Here is a 20,955-nt window from a genome sequence, read left to right on the forward strand (position 1 = left end):
AAGCAGTGGTATCAACGCAGAGTACTAAAAGGACCACCGAGAGAGGACGAGCCGAGAAATATTGACGCGGCGCGTTCCGACTTCCATCTCGTTCCCATCCGTTCTCCACGGGATATCGCTTGGTGGACAATGGTCACTAATGATGCTTACTTTGACGCCTGTCGGACGGTCCTTTCGTGCCGTATCTATCTCTCGACACGGTGGCCATCTCTTACCGAGGAAGACACATCGCGCCTTTAATGGACCACATCCGAAAGATACAATATTTTCCCGCGCGCGCTTTCCCATCTTCGGACATAATGAACGATGTTCGATTCCTACGTCAAACAATCCGCCTTTCGTCACGCACTCTCCATTTCTGCCATTACGCATTGATTTCCCTTCCGATCGCGCGTCATCGATCCTTCTTCCTTCCAACTATGTACGTCTTTACAAGATATACAGATATAGCGCGCGACAAACAATCGTCGAGATTTTTTTCAAACCGTATTTTTTTCAAAGCGTATCGCATTGCGAAGTAATCTTTCATTACATGGGGTGGACGAGAACAGGAAACATAAACGCCCATTACCGGTGCAGGAAAAGCTCCGCTTCCGAAATGCGCGTCGCACTTTCTCACGGGACACGACAACCCTTTACGTAATAAACGTAAACGCATGCTTTCACTAGTATAACGCTACTCGAATTTAGGCCCGCGGATAACTAACTACGTACGTGCATTGCCCCGACGAGTTTGCTTTCTAGCGTCTGTTTAGATCGTTGGATTACAGCGAGTAATTCTCTCGCTCGTGAGACTCCGCGTGCGATGAAACTTTTCTCGTTCAACGGTATTAACGCAGACGTGTGTGTATTCCCATATTAACGTCTCGAGCTTTACGATTTTTTTTTTCCTTTTTTTTTTCATGGCGACGCGCATAATGGAGCGGAGATCGATCTTTTCTCGATCTTAGAATCGCGCGGGAAAAAATAGAAAGCTCGGAGAAGACACGAAGAGGCTGTTTGAGATTCCACTGTGATCTAACGGAGAGGGATGCTTAAATATAATAATTCTAAGCGTGCGTGCGTGTCTGCGCGAATCGTACGCATAACTCTTCGGGGCTTACGCAATATCGATGTGACGTTAAGACTGATAACGGTATTATGACATCCGTTCGTATTATTACGCCCGAGGATATCGTTCCGTGAAAAATCCTCGTCTACACCGAGTTACATTGTCGCGATGATTCACAATTCCGCGCATGTTTCGATATTATTGTATATACCTAACGTGCGGGCGTATGTAGGACGTTCTTGGTCTCCGCATAATTGGAAAGTTTTTGCAATCACATCGCAGGATTGAATATCGCAATCAATCGCAATCTCTCCGTATATTACGTGGAAGTATTCAATTCTGCGATTCAATCTCAGATTCCAATTCGCGGTCGCAATTTGTCATCTGATCTACTGCGGAAAAAGTTGAGAATTCTAATACACTTTATGCATTGCAATCTTCGTTTTATATATATATGACTTTTTCGTGACGAGACTCGTACTTGACATGTGCTCCTTGTAATCAGGAAAGCACAAGAGAAGAAACAAAGTTCGTTATTAACGGAAACAGTGAAAGCGATCGTTTGACGTGTATACGCGACTTCCTCGTGCGATATTATTATTTTTACTTGGCTCTCGGTGTCTCTATTAGAATGTATGTCTCGCCTATAGAGACGTAAATTACAGTAATTAGCACGCTAACATACACACCGATTGTTCGTAAAGTCACGATTGCGCTTTAAAAAATTATGAAATTCAATTATTCTCTTGGCGAAATGAAACGTCCGTGATTCGCAATCAACGTTTTAACGAACGGACGCGCGCCGCGGCGTAAAGGCAATCTCGAGTTACAAGTATCTGCCTCGGTGCGATTTGTCACCTTTGAAGAATTTCAAATTTAAATTCTTTGAACGTCGATGAAAATTATTCTTTACACCTTGATTTTTGCGGTTTGTACGTCGATGTAATTGTTTAAAAACAATTTATTCTTTTTACAGCATACATATGTACGCGATGTAATATATTAAAACTCACGTCTCTTTTTCTCTCTTTTGCAGAGGTAAATATGCGACGGTGAGAAGATGTCGCGAGAGATCCAGCGGCAGGCAATGGGCCGCCAAGTTCCTGAGGAAACGACGGCGGGCTCAGGAGCTCAGAGCGGAAGCGCTTCACGAGGTCGCTGTGCTGGATGCCGCTGCCCATTGTTCTCGTCTCGTCTCCCTACATCAGGTCTTTGAGACCAACACCGAGATGGTGCTCGTCCTCGAACTGTAAGTACAAGGACGTTCCGCGTCTTCTCCGCCTACATTTCCGATCGCATCGTCGTAAATCATAGTCTTGGGATCTCGAATAAAAAAAAAAAAGAAAAACTTGCTTTTATCCTTCCACGCGATAAAATGCAGGAAAGAAAGAAGTTACGTTTCGATTACATATTGCATCGTACGACGAAGTAGGAGAATAAAACTGAATGACGAGGCAGCTACTGACTACGATGGCGTAGCGTGTAACTTTCTACATTTCGTAATCTCTGCTAATTATTTAAAAAGTAGGACGGAGCATAAATAAACCCGTGATTTAAGCGTTCGTACATCGCGTGCGCGGGTCAATCGTAAAATTGCGAATCGCATCGATTCGTTCTGACACGTGTAATACGCTGAATTTATTTATATAATAAATTTTTCTATATTGTAGATTGTAAGCCCTCGCGGTGCGTCTCGCGAGAAAATACCATACATATGCTACAAATGTAAATATTGTGCGAGTAGCGCGAGATACAGATATACGTTTGTTGCGACAGGGCTCCTGGCGGCGAGTTACAAATGATACTCGACCGAGACGAAGTTCCGGAGGAGCGGCAGGTCGCCAGATTGCTGAAGCAGATTTTGGACGGGATAGCCTTTCTGCATTCCCTGAACGTAGCTCATCTCGACATCAAGGTAAGTTTTCAAACATTCAAGTATTTATATGGCGAGGATAGGCTAACGAGACGACTAAGAAATTGTGAAAAAAGGTACGACTACTCAAAACTTTATTATATCGTATATATAGTGTGTCAAAAGATATTAAGTATTATCCAACATCTCTTGACGATTCCTTTTCAAAAATACTCAAAAATAATCTAGTTATAATATTAATATCATGTTTATAATGTTTAATTGTATCATATACAATATAATAATAACTTTCTTATTTGATTTAGACACGAACTTAAAAATTATCGCGAATGATTATTTTGGCGGGAATATTTTTTAAAGTTCAATATATACCCGTAATAATGTCATGGTTTTATCGACGGTGCTAAATTTCCCGCATTAGCGTCCATTTTTACGATTGAGATATTGGAGAACGATCGTTGAAAACGCCAGCGAGATTCTGCACGAGATTCGCTTCTTCGGTATATCTTCACATGTTAAAAATAACAAGCGAGGAGAGATAACGGATGGAGATTGTCGTTCGTGTAAATAATTCTTATCTCGTCTCTTTCCTGCGCCTCTTGGGAAGAATGCATAAAGAGAGAACTTGCTCGAGGCGTCTTTTAGCAATACGTTCGAATGTACGAATTAAATCACAATTAAAATGCGAAGGAATTAGCGATTTGGCGCGATAAAGATAATTTTTACGAGGAGCATAGCGTCGAGAGAAAAAAAAAAAAAAAGAAAAAAAAGAAAGTTTCATCGGTGAAAATATTGAGGGGGAAAAAAAGAATCCGTCGCTTTCTCGCCAAGAAACGTCCGTGAATCTCGGCCGAAGACTCGGCGGGCCGGTTGCATCTTTATCATGCCAAATCTGCGGCGGACGCTGTACTTTCGGATGGCGCGAGAAAGAGATTCTCTGGCAAGGGAACGACGACATTTCGGGCGCCTCTGGCGATTTCTCAGTTACGGGGCTACGCGCGCGTTTCGTCTCGCGGCCCGCACGATCGACCTAAATCGTTATGTAAACGTTTACGTTTGTGGCGCGCGGCGGCACTCTCTGCCAAAACGACTGATTAGCGTAAGATTCTTATGTGCCGACAGCGATATACACTTTGCGGCGAGGTGGCACGTTTTGTAGATAGATAAATTTTTCGGTCGTCTCTCCTGTGCGAACATAATTACGATTCCGTACATCATTGCATATCGCGGTAACACATACACTTTATTAACGAATCATTTTATCATTCACATGGCGTTACATATACATTTTACTTATTCGTTTGTTCATATGTAATTGATTTGTACAAAGTAAGAAATTATACATGTTTCTCGTATTTGACGCGATTAAAGTTATATACATATAAATGTAGGAAAATAAAATGCATGAAACAATTAACTAAAAATAATTGTTTCTCAATTATTAAACTTGATTCTTAGAAGGTAGAAGCTATATGTCTATATTTTTTTATGCGCGCTCTTTTACGCATAGACTCTCGGAAAAGAGAGAGAGAGAGAGAGAGAGAGATAGAACGTTTGAAATTTGTCTTACGCTACCGTCCATACGCCGTTATGTCACCTGACACTTTGCGGTGGAAGAAATGAAAATAGATCGAGCACGTATCGAGGGCTGCACACACTTCTCGATGATCCATCTAATCCCACGCGCTTCTATCCCCGATGTTTCTAAATTCTATTTAAAACGTCATCGCGCGAGCGTTGTGTCACGCGTACGATATTTTGAAGGGTGGAGGGGGGGGGGGGCGGGTGTTAAATCGACGACGCGACCATCCCATTAAAAAATTGATGATACACGCGCGAATGCGTGCACGATCTCTACGAAACGATGTAGCGCCTCGAAACAACGCGTGACGATAAAATACCGACGAAATTAAGCAGGCGCCAATGGGACATTTCCGTCCCACGAAATATTTTCGTACGCGGCGACGTACGAGAGGACGTCTGTACGGAAATAGTCGCTCGTATTTCGTCGTTACTTTCCTCGGGGACAATATGATATTTTGCATTACAAGCAAATCTAGAGATATCCTGCACAATTTTCTAAGGGACTAAAAATAATTCCTCGCGTCGCGAGGGAACTCCATTCACAAACAGAGCGACGTTTCATAAAAGTCACGTAATTAAGGTAATATCTCATCCGTTCTTAGGCGGGGTAGATTAGGGTCCAAGAATAACTGGTTCGACGCGACGGAGTCGCCGAACAACGATCCATAAAAAATGCAATCGAGTCGAGACGCCGTTTAAATGTTAAACGTAATCTCTTCGGTGCCAAAAATAACTTGTTTATCACAGCTCAAACTCTCATCGTAGCAATGATCGGAAATAAATTTCTCTTAAACTTTTGCACGCTGCGTATACGTCATCCCATTGTATCAAACATGTCGCGGACCGGCCCGTCGTTAAAAAAAAAAAAAAAAAAAAAAAAAAAAAAAAAAAAAAAAAAAAGACAAGCGCGACGAATAATTTCGTCTCGATCGGCAAAATAGCCGAAGGGGACGATGAGTTTCGTACGCGCGTCGCGTCATAATACACGATACGTCGCGCCAAGTGACAACCAGTTTTTCCTATTTGGCGGCGAAGATTTGCAATTTGCACACTGCATTCGCGCGTAGGCATACGACGAGATACGTGTTTATCGATTATCGGCGTGATCGATATGGGTGAGCCAAGGTAAGCGAGTTGTATTAATAATGTTCCGGCGGCGATGTACACGTACACAAGCCAGGCTCTCGCGCGCGTTTCCACCTCTCGATCTTGTACATGTCTCCTTTTAACGTGGCTCGCATAACGATGATGGCGGTTATACAATCCAATTTACTCGGCTTTCGCAAGTTTACGTTAATCGCTCAATTCATCATCGACCAGTAAATGTCTGTCGATTTTATGGTTTCTCTCTCTCTCTTTGTTTGCGCTCATTATAAAATTTGTCAGATCGTAACTACGCGGTGTCTTTAACTATTACGTTATTTGATTTTTCGTGTTTACAACAATCATCGCGAATAAAACGTCTCGTAATCTGACTTTTTCGAACGACCTTTGTGAAATCTTATCGATCCTGTCCCCTGTCGTGATAAAGACCTACTCGATTACGCATCTGAACGAGGATGATTTATCCTGATATCACGATGTTTTCCAACCGATAAGATAATTTTGTGCGCGTATGATACGAGCGTTATTGTGCTACACGACGCAATTTTATCTAAAGACTCGCCATTGTGAAAGCAACTATATGCGGGTTTTATCACCAGGCGGAAATTCGTCGTGTACGAAGCGATATTTTCGGATCGTTAGTTCCACAAGACGGCAGCTTTATTAGCTCGAACGGATAGGAATATCACGGTTTTCTCGAGACATAAGTCTCGGCCAGCAGTGAATCATCCATTGCTCGGATACCCTCCATGGCGTTTTCGATTCATTGACCCGCGAGAGAGCGAACGCGGCGGCGCGTTTATTTTTCGCACGGCCATTGAGGGAACGAGAAAAATAAGCCTTCGACGGCTTCGATATGCTTTGCAAGTCGGCTTTGCATTTTGCCAAGAAAATACACGTCGCGGCGAATCGCGTTCTTTTGTTCGACATATCGATGCGCCTCAAAGCCCAGACGTGCGGCGGAATTCTTTTAAACGCGCGTTGCACCGCGATGCTATCTACATACTAAATATACAAAGAGATAGATCGCAGACTTTTATGCGGTTGAAGAGACTTCGATACGCGATATTTATTCTGGTTTATTCTCGATTTTGCGCAGTCGTTTTTTTTTCTTTTTTCTTTTTTCCTTTCTTTATAAAAGTCGAAACGTTGTCTCGCGGATTCTTCGCTCGAACGATAATATTTTTCTTCCCGCATTCTCTTTATTATTTATCAATAATATTTCAAGCGTCCTTCGCGACGATTCTGCTGTATAAAACGATCGTTATTTCGCGCGAATGTCGCTTGGTGCTGTCTGGCAAAACAAGTTTTCGAAAGCGATTGATTCTCTGCATTTAGGGAAGAAATAAAATAGCCATCTCGTCATTACACGCGCGAAATATAAGACGGGGTGACCAGCATCGTCCGAGAAAGGCAATTGGCCGGCGAATAGGTTAATCGGTTCGTATTAGGGTTCATCCTAAAAATAACGCCGCGCCACGAATTCACGCGATATGTCGCGGCCAAATATAGATTTCGCGGTTATGAATGGAAAAATGCACGCGAATTCCTTGGCCGGCGTCCAAGGGGCCTTCTTGGCCAGTGGCCACGAACTTACGGGCGCCTTCTAAAGCCGGCCTCACACCGTACTAGTTGACGCTCGAAACGGAACAGCTATATCCGTCGCCGCAGCGCGCCGGAAAACTCGCCGCGCGATGAAATAGCTCGGCGCGTCCACCGGCCGTGGAAATTCGAGAATTTGCACGTCGTGTTAATTGCGGTGTCTCCATGTGTTCCCCCGAGCTTTCCCGAAACGACCGAGCGATCCTGATGCTCCGTTTTGCATTCCGCCGCGATGAATCGCCCCCCGCCAAATGTTACTCATGCGCATCCATCACGCGGAGAACGTTGGCAAATATTAATTAGGTGAAACAGACGTAGAATCGCGACAAATGAAACGAAATAATTTAGGATTTTTCTTCTTCATTCCATTTCAATTAATTTTATTTTTGTCATGTAAGAGAGTATACATATATATATATATATATGTCTTTAAGCTTTTCTATACGCGACAATTCTTTTGAAGATTTTCCCTGGTTTTCAAGAAGATCGCGCGCGTATGCATTAATGAAGAAAAAAAATCATCGTTCCCGTTATCCGGCTGTGCGATTCGTGGTTCTGTGGCTTATCCTTTGCGGCCGTTTCTAGCCGCGGAATGCTCAGCGTTGATTCAAGAATAGACAAGAGTTGATCAGGGCACGCTCTATCGAGTAGAGAGAGAGAGAGAGAGAGAGAGAGAGAGAGAGAGAGAGAGAGAGAGCTTGCAAATATGAAAAATGTGGCCCGTGCATTCGTCCGTGAAATTTGTATGGAAGCGATCATAAAATTCCGATAAAAGTTGAGTGCCGTATAGTGGAATGTTGCTTATTCCGTCAGAACTGGAAGCCTTTTACGCGTGACTATCAAAGTCATCTTTACATACGATTCATGGTTTAATTGTTGTCAGTTTTATAAAAGGTAATGAAAAATATAATAATAGTATCTGATCTAAACAGTTGATAATGTTCGGAGCGTCTTCTAAATTTTTCGACAATTTTATCTATCTAATACTTAAAGTTGAATTAACGTTCATCGTCGTGTATTCGGCGAAATAAAAGGCGTGTCTTCTCTCTCGACGACGGAATATCTTGATCGCAAATCACATTACAAATTGGTCGTCTGTTCTCGGAGAGAGAAATCTCTTGGTGAGCGAGCAATTTCGGTCACGCGTAGATATTTCGTAGATAGGGATATATCGTTAAGAATTTAATTCGCCGACGACTTGTTTATTCGTGCAACAAATAGCCGCCGAGGATGATAAACGTGCGCGAAAGAGTCGGGGGCAGCGAGAATATTACGGCGCGCCAATAATAAACGAGCGCTATAATATCGCGATAAAATCGGCGCGAAATAGCAGCGGGGCTACTTTTATAACCGCGTTCTATTACAGATTATCGCCGCGCCATTCCCCTGACCCGGGTCGCGCGCACGTGTGTGGGTGTCGCGAATCGAAAATCAACGTTCCCCCTCGAATCTCGCGCTCGCGAAATAATAATCGTTCTGCGGTCTCTCGCCAAGGACTCGCAATTGGCTCTTTAACGAACGGCTAATCCTTTCACCGCGAGACAGAGCAGCCTGAGACTTTGGTACATTTACTCGCGTACTTTTCTTTTTTTAATCGCGTATCGTCACACTTCTCGGTCAATTAGTAGCCTTTTAGGTGTCGCAAGATGACAACTGGTTGGCCAAGAGCAGCGACAGCCGGCGAAGCGGCAGAAGAAGCTAATCCTGTCGTACGAAGCGATGCGTCCCTTTCTCTTCCCGAATCTAATCATCCGAGCAATATGGCATACGATTAGCGTATGTCTACGGAACTGCATTATTAATGTCGATATTTCATTGTGAGTAATGTCGTTTCACTTTATTGCGCAGTAGAAATTATAATCGACGGAAACTCTCGGTGAAAGCATTTCGCACAAGATATCGATTATCACACTTTATTTTATTCGATATTGCGTCCAGTTTTGATACAGCATCTATATCTTTGCTGTTTATAATCGTAATAATACTCCAATAAAATTCCTGTTTATTTATATATATTATCTCGCGGATCTGTTTGTATTATTTGACACGAGAAAGAGAGGAAGAGAGAGAGAGAGAGAGAGAGAGAGAGAGAGAGAGAGAGAGCAACGCGTGCCCTGAAATTTCAACATCCGCACTCACGCGTGTCGTTTGTTCCGGTGGAATACTCTTTAGAACAATAATAAAGAAAATCGCGAAGAGCGGCACGGTACAAAAAATGAATAGCGTGCCCGTAATAAAGCACTGTCTGAGTAATTGCGACACGTTTTAATGCTCGTCGCAGTTTTACTTGTTCGCTTTCGCTAGCAGCAGCAGCAATATCAGTGATGACGAGTAATACAACGGGGAACATAATAATGGTTAAGCGATGTTACATCACACGCGTCAGAGGCTTTTCTATATCTGTGTAACGGTGTAACAGCGACGATCCGACGAATCACACTGATTTTGTAGTCTCAATGACGTCTCCTTCCTTTAGATGTGAAATTGAATTCTACCGGAAATGCACGTCGCCTACGGAAATGAAAATATTAGTCTCTCCGAGCGAGACGTTGAATAAAATATCGCGCGTTTAAAGAGAGAAAGAGCCGATTGCGTGCGATTGCAAACCGAGACATCGCGCCATCAACTTTTTACCGCTTACAATAAGATTGTTCTCGTCGTAAATCCCTCAGGCGCTCCGTCGTATAACGAGCGCGATTAATATAAATGCCAAGAGAAAAATATTATATTATACTGCGTTATCGCGTATGTGTCTTGTGTGTGGGCAGCTTTAACAAATATTGTTTGCACTATTCGATTCGCGTAATATCGGTTCTCTGGCGTTCGTAAACAGCACGTACGCATAGGTATACCTATCCTAGAGCCATAAACGCGAATGAAGTTACTCGAATATCCCATTAAGAGCTCGATGAATCGATTTCATCGAGTGCACCGCCTAATGAACGGACGGTGATATATACATGTGCGTACGTACTATGTGCGTATATCGATCGTTTCTCTCCTCCATACGAGAGATACAGTTCCCGGTAACAGTTCGCCGCGAGGCCAACGAGCAGTTCATTGATGAATCTCTCGCGCGAGCGGGGTCGATTGCCTCTCTTCCGTGAAAAATCCGATGAAAAGCGACGGATGTCCGACTTTGCTTTAATAAAGCAATCGGGCGTTTATTGCCCGAAGGAAACTGCCGATCAATTCGTCGAATTAATTCCTACGAATCGTCGATTAACATCGTATTTCTGCGTAACGTTAGCGGCCAATTAAACGAAGAATTAATTATTCGAAATAACGAATTTATGTATACATATATATGTATACATAAATACATTTATCTCGCGAGTAAATGGTCAAATATTTTTATTATTCGACGTACTGTAAAGTTTAAAAGAGGCTATCGCATTTATTAGTCGGGTTAAAAACGCGATACGAATTAGTGCGCGTATTTCCCGTGTCACGAATATAATAGCCAATGAGTTCTCGTTTATTACCACGAGCAACGTTTATTACCATAACGCGGAGATAAAACGTGCATGTCGTCGCGATATCAACCGACGCATTTATCAATTATTATCATGCATCATGTGCGCATGTATTTACGCATACAGCGATCGTAGCGCGAATCACTTCTCGTCATAATATTTATTTGTCGAGCCACTCATTAGGATAATTAAAACAAGGTAATCGAGAACGGTGCGATATAATATCTTATGTTTTATTCTTTGAAATGTACATCTTTTTTTTCTTCTGATTATAATTCTAACATGTCTGCTTAAAATTATGAGCAGATATATATTTGTACATATTCATATGTAAATGATTATTTTTTCAAGCAAGGTCTAAAGCCTCAAAAGAAGAGACTGTTCTTTAAATGAATGGAAAAATGTTTAACGCGAAACCTGAAAATCGGCGAATCGCAACGCGAGATTTTCGAGGGAAAAAAATTGTAAAAGCGCGAAAAAAGATAGCGGAGAGATCGCCTGCGGAGCCCGACGCCTTTTTAGCCGGCGAATTTACGAGGATCCGTCTCTCGCGTTCATTGAAACTTCCGGCGGTCGAGAAAAGGGGAAGGCGGGCAACAACTCGGCCGCGCGTGCGAAACTCTTGCGTGCGCGTATGCGTGCTCCGGCATATTAGGCGCGCAATAAAGTTTGAACAAACAAGAGAGAAGGAAAGAGAAAGAACTCCCGCCGTTATCTTTCGAATTGACTTATGCGTAATAAAAATACGTAGACACGAATATATTATATTTGATTGTTGGCGCATAAACACGCTCGGCGATATAATTTTAACAAATGTTTCTACGAGAAATGAGAAATCGTTATAATCGGCACACGTCTTAATCGCGCGTGTATTATAATAATTAAATCATTGGGTAATCAATCGTTTGCGTATAATACAATTAATTATATTCGTTCGTTCGGCTCCACGTCCGCGGATGTTCGTGCTGGACAACGAAAATGGGTAAAGCGAACCAGGTCGCCCAACCGTTTATTTTTTTCGAAGCCTTTCGCTACTAATTGCCGTTTGCTCACGTATGCGCGAGGCGGTTCACCAAGTGTCACACATTGTTAAGCGGATCAGGGGGCTAATTACCGGGTATTCATTGACACGCCTAACGAGCGCGAGATGCGTTGCCTAACGCACAGCCGCGCTGTTAAAAATCTCGCGCCCGAGTTTCACGCGCGCGAGATTCTCTCTTCTCTCTCGCGGCATTGTGCGCTGAAGAAAAAAAGAAGAAGAAAGAGAATCGTCATTTCAAAGACGGAAGACGCACCGTTATCCCGCGGATGATTTCTTGCGGGGACAATGTACTCCTCGCCGGATAATGACGTGGAGATTTGCTCCGTTAACTCCCGTGAAATCTCTTCGTGATCGCCTCTCCAACGGGGACAACGCACGTTTTCAAACTGCTTAATTACTGAAAATATTTCTCCGCATTCTAGTTTCTAATCCTACATAGAAATGTCTTGATCCCCCCACGACGATGGCACAGTTGAAACACACGCACGGACAATTCTCACGTCCACGTGAGAATTATCGCGGACCGATATTTTTTGTTCGGGTAACACGAATGGCCGTTGGCGTTTTCCATTTAATGACATACGTCCTTCCTTCGTTTTTGCGCGCGGGTCTCGCGGCACTTAAGTGCTAACATCCGACAGAAGCTGCCCGCTGCGAAGCGCAGAAACACCTGTTACAATTCGCAAGGGTGCGCTCGATCGATATTACGTCAAACCTCCGCCGGATACAGCTTCTATAGAAGTTGTGCAAGAACGGTAAAATATAAATGGCATGTTGCGGGAAGCATGTCAGTCACGAAAAAAAGAAATGATAGATTTGATCAAGTTACGCTTTATCTTCGTTCGAAACTAATCGAGCGAGAAGATATATTCGGCTTGTAAGTATATTTTATTACAACTGACATTTTTACACACATTTTTCGGAAGATGATCGATGTTATATGTTCAGCGAATGTCGATGACAAAGAAAATACGTAAAGAGTTGTGATCATTTTCGCGAGCCTTTTATAATAAAATATGCCAAGAGATATTTATAATCTGTATCTCCCGCGTTTAATTAAGGACGAAGTAGGGTTTTAAAAAATGCGCGCGCTTTAAGATTGCGATAAAAAAAAAAGAAGCACCTCGGACCTACTCGTTTATAAGGTAGAAGGAGAGCCGGCGACACGATTAATTACCTTGATTACGTGACGAGTGCATGCCGACGAATCGTCGTCGTTTATTAAATCCGTTGAATTAAGTAGCGCGGGATTGCATCCGTAATGAACGTCGAAACTATCGTCGTGCGTCCCCTCGAAGAATGCACGCGCAAAGTGTCTCGTAGACAGCTACGACTGCTGGTCTTTCGTTACCGAGAATGTTTATTGAGAGGAGAGGACCTTTCAAACGCAATTTCGAGCTCTCATGCAAATTAAATACAAAATAAATTGTTATCCTGTTCGCGATCGATTTTTATAAGTGATGTGTCAAGATATCTGCTCTCTGGCAAAACATACTAAACCTGCTGGAATTCTCAGAAATTCCTTTTGTACCTGAAAAAAAAATCAGGTAATTAACATGGAATTTTATTGGGACTCATGGAATTTAAAAAAAAAACCTTTCTTTGTTAATTTTGCTTTTATTGTAAACAGTGGCAATAAATCAAGTTGTGAATTATGTGTTTAAAATATATTTTATAAATATATATCTATCTTTGTGTATATATGTTGAATATTTTAACAAAATATTGAAGATGCAATATATATTCTTTATTGTAATTTTTAGTGATAAAAAAATGAAAATATTATACAGGTAAAAAATGTTTATTTTACGAAAGCTATTCTATTTTTTTCCGGTACATTTACAAATCTAGCACTTGCAATTTAAGTGGATCTGCGTTTTTTCTTCGCATGAGTGAAGAACATTAGAAAACGCATAGAATAAAAAATCTTATAGAAAGTTGCACCAGAGAAAAAATCTTTATAATATTCTCTTTACCTGGAATTTCGAATAAGAATCCGAAAAAGAATACAGAAAATTTTCAAGAAATTTTTCTACAAGATTGGAATAGACACACTCTACGTATATTTTGTATACAATAAAACAAATGGTTGATAATTAAAATTTCATCTAAATTTAGAACGCGTTATTGAAATTTGGATCGCAGATTTATTATCGAGTGGAAACGTCGCGCGTGCATTATAAGTAAGTATTATAGTAAAAGTAAGTGTGGAGGCAACAAAGGCAGACGAGCTCATATACTCGGCTCGTTCGAGGATTCAGTTTGTGTGTTACGTTTCGTTAAACCGAGTTACGAGACGAACGTGACTGGGCTTCATCGTGAGGTACTCGAGATACGACGAATAACGCGATTCAAAAGCGACTTTCGTGACGAGGTCGCAGGTCGTTTTCTTTACGTCACGTTTCTTTCTTTCTTTCTTTCGAAATTTTGACCGGAGCAAGGCTAGCTTGACCGAAAAAGTTGACGTCGTCCTAATTTCTCGATTTTCGTGCGCCTCGTCATCCTAACTAGCAATTATTCTTATCCATTTGTACAACCTTCTATGTAATTTCAAAGCACGGTATACAATTCAGATTTGTATCTAAAAACTACAGTATAATTAATGAAATAATGATTTATATATCCGCACTCTTCGATATAATTAACTCATCTGCGGTGGCAAAATCTCATTACGCGCATCTAATGTTTTATTGTATTTCGTGCATTTATGTCATTACATGAATTGCGAGATCACGCTCGTCGCTTTCGGATAATTGAAACATCGAGCGATGCGGAATCCGGGAAATCTGCTACTGATCCAAGGCTCCGATCGCGCGTTTCCTTTCTGCGCGCGCGTACGGCGTAGAAACCAATTCGGGATCGCGTCTCGCGAGTCCAGGAAGTCGCCCTAATAAGGAACAAAGACATTTCCATAATTAACCATTAACGGACGGCTCGTACGTCAGCTCTCGCGACTCGCATGTTATTTCTCGAACGTCGCTGTTTAGCGTGACAATTGGGCGTGGGCGAGCCGATCGATTACCAGGGAAAATTGTCCCCGAGAGATCGCATCTCGTATGCATCGCGCATTGCAATCTCCGGCTGGCGAGGCTCTCGTGTCATCGATCATGCGCGAAAAAATTCTGCAAGCCACGAACGTTATTTAAATTTAAGCGAGTAATGGGAGAGGGAGAAAGAAGAAGGGAGAGGGAGACACGATATACCGGCACGAATCGTAATTTCTCATGGCCGATCCTTAAAGAATGGTGTCATCGATCATGCAAATTTTGCATCATTCGCGATAAGGATAATAACCTTATTTGAATTTAGCGTTAAGTCTTCAATCTTCATTACTACGTCGTGATCCCTGATGCCTCGATGCTTGCTTGCAATCTGTATCGTCTCAACGTGTCCGCGTAATGTGTACAGATTTCTTACAGAAAATTATGTTAATATCAATTACACGCGAGCTCTTGACGATTTATCAATTCTCTTATCGATATAAAAATTTAGTCACAAAAATTATAAACATAACTTAATTTCTTATTATAAAAAAAATTATTCACGGGAACAAGCGCTATTAATTTATCATAAAGCTTGTAACAATACTTGTATTGTATAACGTCTACAGTGCTGTATTACTGCATCTCTCTTCCAATATAATTTTAGTTTTATAAAAACTACGTGTTACAAATACACTAATTGCACAATATTATTAATATGGCAATATATGGTAAACGAATCTTGAATGGGTCCATATGTTTCGTACCCCCTCATATTTACTCTAATTGAGTCGACGTCTTTTTTTATGACCATCGGCAGGCCCGACGACTTTTGTCACTCTCATAAACGTAATTGTGATCCGTACTCTTTTATTAGACCCTTTGCAAACTGCACGGCAAACATCTGCGCTCAGATTCGAACGAAATAGAGTTTGTTCATTGCCTTTCTTCGGAGATTCGCTTTACGAGAGTAATCTGAATCGTTGGGGTGTGCTTAATTAAAGGCATTTGGTATAACAACGACGGTTCTCCCCTCCCTCTTCGTTCTCGCAGATAATCGAAAGAAGCGATCGTCACGTGGTTCATCGCCGCGCGCGTTCTCCTTAATAAAGCGTCGTCTCGGTAATGGCGTTCTTTAAGAGTCGCGACCCGGTACCGAAGACATAATTCTCGGCCAACCTAGGTGGTCGTAAACCAGTCGCGAAGCGTTGACAATGGACCGGCAATAGGCCGTCTCCTCTCGTCTCGCTCTCCCCCGATGATCCGGTCGTTCACTGGCCTCACCGTGGCCTCTTCAGCATTGTTCGATTGTTTTCCGGGGTAAGAGCGAGAGAGGGAAAAAACGCGACGTGTGGGCATCTAGAGTCGCTTCTAGGCCGCGCGACGACCTTTCTCTTATCGTGGAATCGTTTACATTACCTCGCGCACGATGCGGATGACGCCAGACTCCTACGCGGCTCTCTCGCGTTGTGTGTAACGTGGTTATCGGATGCCTGTCTCTTCCACCTGATTGTCGAAAATTGCCGCATCGCGTTTTTCTTTCCGCGCCTCGCCGCGCTGGTCTTGGACGATTAATCATACGCCGCGTCGCTGTAAAAAGATATCTATCTCGCGGAGTCTCGACGCGGAAGTTATTATTTTTCGAAACTTTGCGAGCCACGTCGGACGTATCTCGATACATTGTACAATAATTAAGATCCGAATTAAAATTCCGCCAAAGTAGAATGCTCTCGAGGCTACCGGGCTAAAATTAAATCGCCAACTAATGATCGCATGACTGTACTTTAGCTTAAAGAAGCAAACGTATAATATAATTACAATTATAGGGTAATTTACTGCTACATATATTTGCACGGTGGCGCCGAAATTCCTCAAGTATTGGGTAGAGAAAAAATATTTCGGTCCGTTCGTTCTTGCGTGCCTCTTGATAATTGGTTGGGACCACGAAACACCCAAGAGTGCTTTGTCCGTCTGTTAACCGACAAGAAAAGAGAATACCGAATCGTCCTCCTTCGAGAAAAGAAGCTTCACTTTCTCCATATTATTTCGCGGTAGGAAATTTAACATTGTCGCGGGAGATCGCGAGGAGATAAAATGCTCGTCTCTTTCCTTTTCCGTGAATTTTACAGACCGCGCTTTGTACTTTGTGCAAATTTTTTTTATTATATAAATTTATAGCTAAACAAAATTGTAGTCTACACCTTAGAAAAAAAAAAAAAAAAAAAAAAAAAAACATGTATACAAATCCTATTTTGATAAGATACTCTTTATTGTTTAATAATAGAGAATTATTCTCTTCATCGATCTCTTTTTCTTTTAATGTTTCAGCCGCAAAATTTGGTACTTACTGGAGAGTTCCCGGACTGCGACGTAAAGTTATGCGACTTTGGCATATCGCGATACATCAGCCACGGAGCGGACATACGAGAGATTTTGGGCACCCCCGACTATGTTGGTGAGTCTCTTATTCCGCGTGTTTTCCACGAACATTATTCCGAAATGTATCGTTTGCGAAACCGCGATAACGTAACTATGGCAGAAAGATCTTTCGATGCTAATCTGCTAGCGCGAACACTCGGGAGTTGGCGCGAAAAGGGTTATAACCCTTACTCGACACCTGCGCGTTTCCCCAACATCTCGCGTCTATGCGTCATTGAGAATAATATAACCGCACAATCCTGATAGCGTTTACCGCTTTTCACACGACACCATATACGCAGCGCGCGGTTCCCAGCCTCGGAAGTCGATTTGAGTACTTTTGTGCGTTCCATGCAATCTTTTTCGACCTGTGTCTTGCGCCACGAAACAGTTTGTCCGCGGGTTCCCATTAGGAAAACAGCCACCTTGCATAATTGAACAGAACAAGCCACTTCGCGGCTAGCTGAAGAACCGCACGTGGTCGCCTGATTAGTCAGAGGGACCTTTTACGATTGCAATTACGCATCGCGCTAACGGTCTTCTATTCTAACGTTAAGTGGACGAAGATGTTAGGTAATCGCGAGTTACACGAGAAACGGAGGAGATCGGAAAGCCTCGGGTTGATTACAAAGTCGTCTGAGATTGTCCTGAAAAAAGATCATTGTTTCGAGAATCGCGAAATTAAATTGAATGAAAAATAATATGAGATTGATCTTAATTTCGAGCGCAGAGGTAACATTATTACGCAACGAACAAGTCGACTCTACGTATACCATCGCAACGATTACACGCGCGCAAAGCCTAACATGTCCACGTTTACGATTATTATTATTCCGTTGAAGAGAGAACATGCGCGTAAACTCCATTAAGTAAGTTGGCGTGCCGTAATAGTGGCCGTAATAACGAAAAGACCGAGAGAAAGAGAGAGAGAGAGAGAGAGAGAGAGAGTTATTTTTCTCGGATTTAATTACGCGCGTGACTCACATTTTCTAACATTACGGGTTAATGCATCATCCGGGAGGACCTAGCCTCCTCGTATAACATGCTCGTTTGTGTTACAGCCCCGGAGGTCCTCAATTACGAGCCGATCAGTCTGGCCACCGACATGTGGTCCGTCGGCGTGCTACTCTACGTGCTGTTAACGGGATGCTCGCCGTTCGGCGGTGACACCAAACAAGAGACGTTCTGCAACATCAGTAGATGTCGCCTGGACTTCCCGGACGATCTCTTCGAGGACGTCTCCGAGGAGGCGCGCGATCTCATGCGCAAGCTTATGGTTAAGGATCCGGAGTAAGTTTTAGCATGATATTAAATGCGCGTAATCGATGCACAAGTCGAATGTAAAGAAGAAAAAGAAAAGAGAGATTCGAGAAATTCAAATCGGATGCGATTAAAGCAACGCGTCAAGTGCCAATCGCGCGAGACCGCGAGATTCATTGATCATCCCGAGTCATCATTTATCTTCATATGTTCCACTTGACTCGACTCGAAAGATTTCCATTCGTTATTCCGACGCGATCGAGACGTCGTCGCCGCGAATTACGTTACACACCCACATCGTATATATATACTCGCCGTTATTCCTGTGCCATATTTCTCGGTCGATCGACTTCAGCCTGGCTCGTCGTGTCGAGAAGCTTATCTTAGACGGCGAGTATCGACGTGCACGTCACCGGAGATGTCGAATTCCTGGACCGATGCAAAGTAATTCCTTCACGGAAGACTGCGGCTTATCTACCGAGAAGGTCCGGCGCTTACCTCGAAGCGAAAGCGGATACTTGTACTCACGTTGATTACATTATTACTTATATATGTCGGCATGTTAGCCGATTTCCTAGAACGAAAACAATCACGTCACGTAGACGCGTATCAGGCGTTACAGGCGATGCGACATTCCGTGCCTGTAACCGAGATGATTACATCGGCGACGATGGACGATTCGATGAGCGCGATACGATTCGGAATCAGCGGCATCTTTGAGATTTAATCGCGTCGCGACGAGAGAAAGCGATCATTCGCGCTCACCGAGAATCTCGCGAGATGGAATGAAATGCATTAAATTCCTGTAACTGTCCGTCCATCTTATGTCACGCAGATTCTCGAAACGACAGATTTCGCACTGTAAGAAACTGCTTAAAAATTCAGACACATTTTTGTCTGAATTTTTACATCTGGATATGTGAAATTAATTTCAGACAGGCTGTCTTAATTATCAAAGTAGTTTTTCTAAAAGTTGAGAAAAATCTATCTGATGAAAATCCAGACAATGTGTCGGTAAAAAAATTACAGGTGCTTTGTCTGAAGTTTCAGTTTGTCATTTCTTACATTGTAATTGGAGACTTGAGCTTTGGATTTATCATTATCGAACTTTTATCATCTATATTTATTAGCACCAGTTTTTACTTCATCATACAAGATGCGTAGAAAACGAATAAAGATCATAATTATTCAAATTCATACGAATTTATTTGAATTATATTAATATTTATTCGAATATTAATATAATTAATATTCCGGAATAAAACCGTACCATTAGTATAATTTGTGACTGCGCGCAAAGACTTCCTTGAATTGCATTTAGTAGTTTCGTATTTTTCTCGTACCCGTCTTAACGCTTCGCGGATTATACCGTGCACAATGACGACACTGTGATTCCACCGAGATGCATTTATTAGCTCGTCCGGTCGAGGATAGGAACTGTCATCGTCGAGTCTTGCTCTTTGCGAATACAGCGAGAAAAACGATCGGCGCCACGTCCGTCGACTTTCTTCGAAGCGGGAAGAGCGAGGAAGGCGAGTTCCGTTGAAAAACTCGTAGGTTTCCTTATCGCGCGGACAGCTGAGAGGAAGTCGCTATCCGGAATATCCACGTCCTTCCTCTCCGCGTATGGTGCTTTATTGTGCGAAACCCGCATGACTTATCGTCACGTCCGACAATGTTATATGTGGCGGTCGTCCCGCTTCGCTGACCTATGAATTACAATGTTTAAGCTCGAGGAAGCTGTACGCTATGAAGAACCGGAATTAAGAGAGCTAACACGTCTGAAAAAAAAAAAAAAAGAAAAAAAAACTTTATAATTAAATTGACGTTTGGATTTTTTTTTTTTTTTTTTTTTAATTTGCCATTGCGTCGTTTTCGTTGAGATTAATGTATTCTAGATGTATTCTAATGATAAGACAGCTTAACGATTAATATAATAAACAAGCGTAGTCTACAAAATTGCTTATTGTAATCGCGATAATTGCTACCTTAGTTATTTTTCTACGTGTTTCTACGCTACTTCGTGAAATTATTACGTCAATCTATTCAGTAACAGACTTCATCCGTGCCGATGTTTTGTCATTTGCGCGATCTAAACTGCAGCAATGTAAACTCACGCGAGTAACGTGAAAGATACATTAGTTCGCTTGTATGAACAAATCTTTGCTCGTATAAGCATTTTTTTGCTCGAGCCCGGACGGTTTCGGAATTAGAGGGGGAGGAAGCCGGTCTTTAAAACTTCTTTTAGTAGTTCCTCGACGAGGCCGGCATTCCATGACGGTTATTTTTCTTACGTGGTTATGCAATCTGTTACTCCGTTATTGATGACATTTTGCGTCGTCCGTATGCCGGAAGTCAGCCGACACTTTAGGCATGTTCTACGCGGTACACACGTTCTCGGCACGAAATAGCCGCGTGAAAAATGTCCTGCTGCGGACCGTCGCAATGATGACCATCGTCCGGCTGGCGGTGGCCGTTTATGTGACGGGTCTTTTAACCCTTTGACACTCTCGCTCGTCGAGTTAACGAGGATGACGAGAACGAGTCGTTCGCGGAACGAGCCT

General features: G+C 42.5%; 1 protein-coding gene across 1 annotated transcript in view; it reads left to right on the plus strand.

Annotated features, from left to right (window-relative positions):
- LOC138931690 (serine/threonine-protein kinase 17B) overlaps positions 1 to 20,955 on the plus strand; it is a 70,342-nt gene that overhangs the window by 44,282 nt on the left and 5,105 nt on the right. The window contains exons 2-5 of the mRNA XM_070292708.1: positions 2,088 to 2,300; positions 2,828 to 2,966; positions 17,042 to 17,168; positions 18,193 to 18,421. Coding sequence (XP_070148809.1) covers positions 2,088 to 2,300; positions 2,828 to 2,966; positions 17,042 to 17,168; positions 18,193 to 18,421 — 708 coding nt within the window. The remainder of the gene's footprint in view (positions 1 to 2,087; positions 2,301 to 2,827; positions 2,967 to 17,041; positions 17,169 to 18,192; positions 18,422 to 20,955) is intronic.

This window comes from Polyergus mexicanus, unplaced genomic scaffold (assembly GCF_030449975.1).
Source record: "Polyergus mexicanus isolate NDT 795.1 unplaced genomic scaffold, iyPolMexi1.0 SCAF_3, whole genome shotgun sequence".
Classification (NCBI taxonomy): domain Eukaryota; kingdom Metazoa; phylum Arthropoda; class Insecta; order Hymenoptera; family Formicidae; genus Polyergus; species Polyergus mexicanus.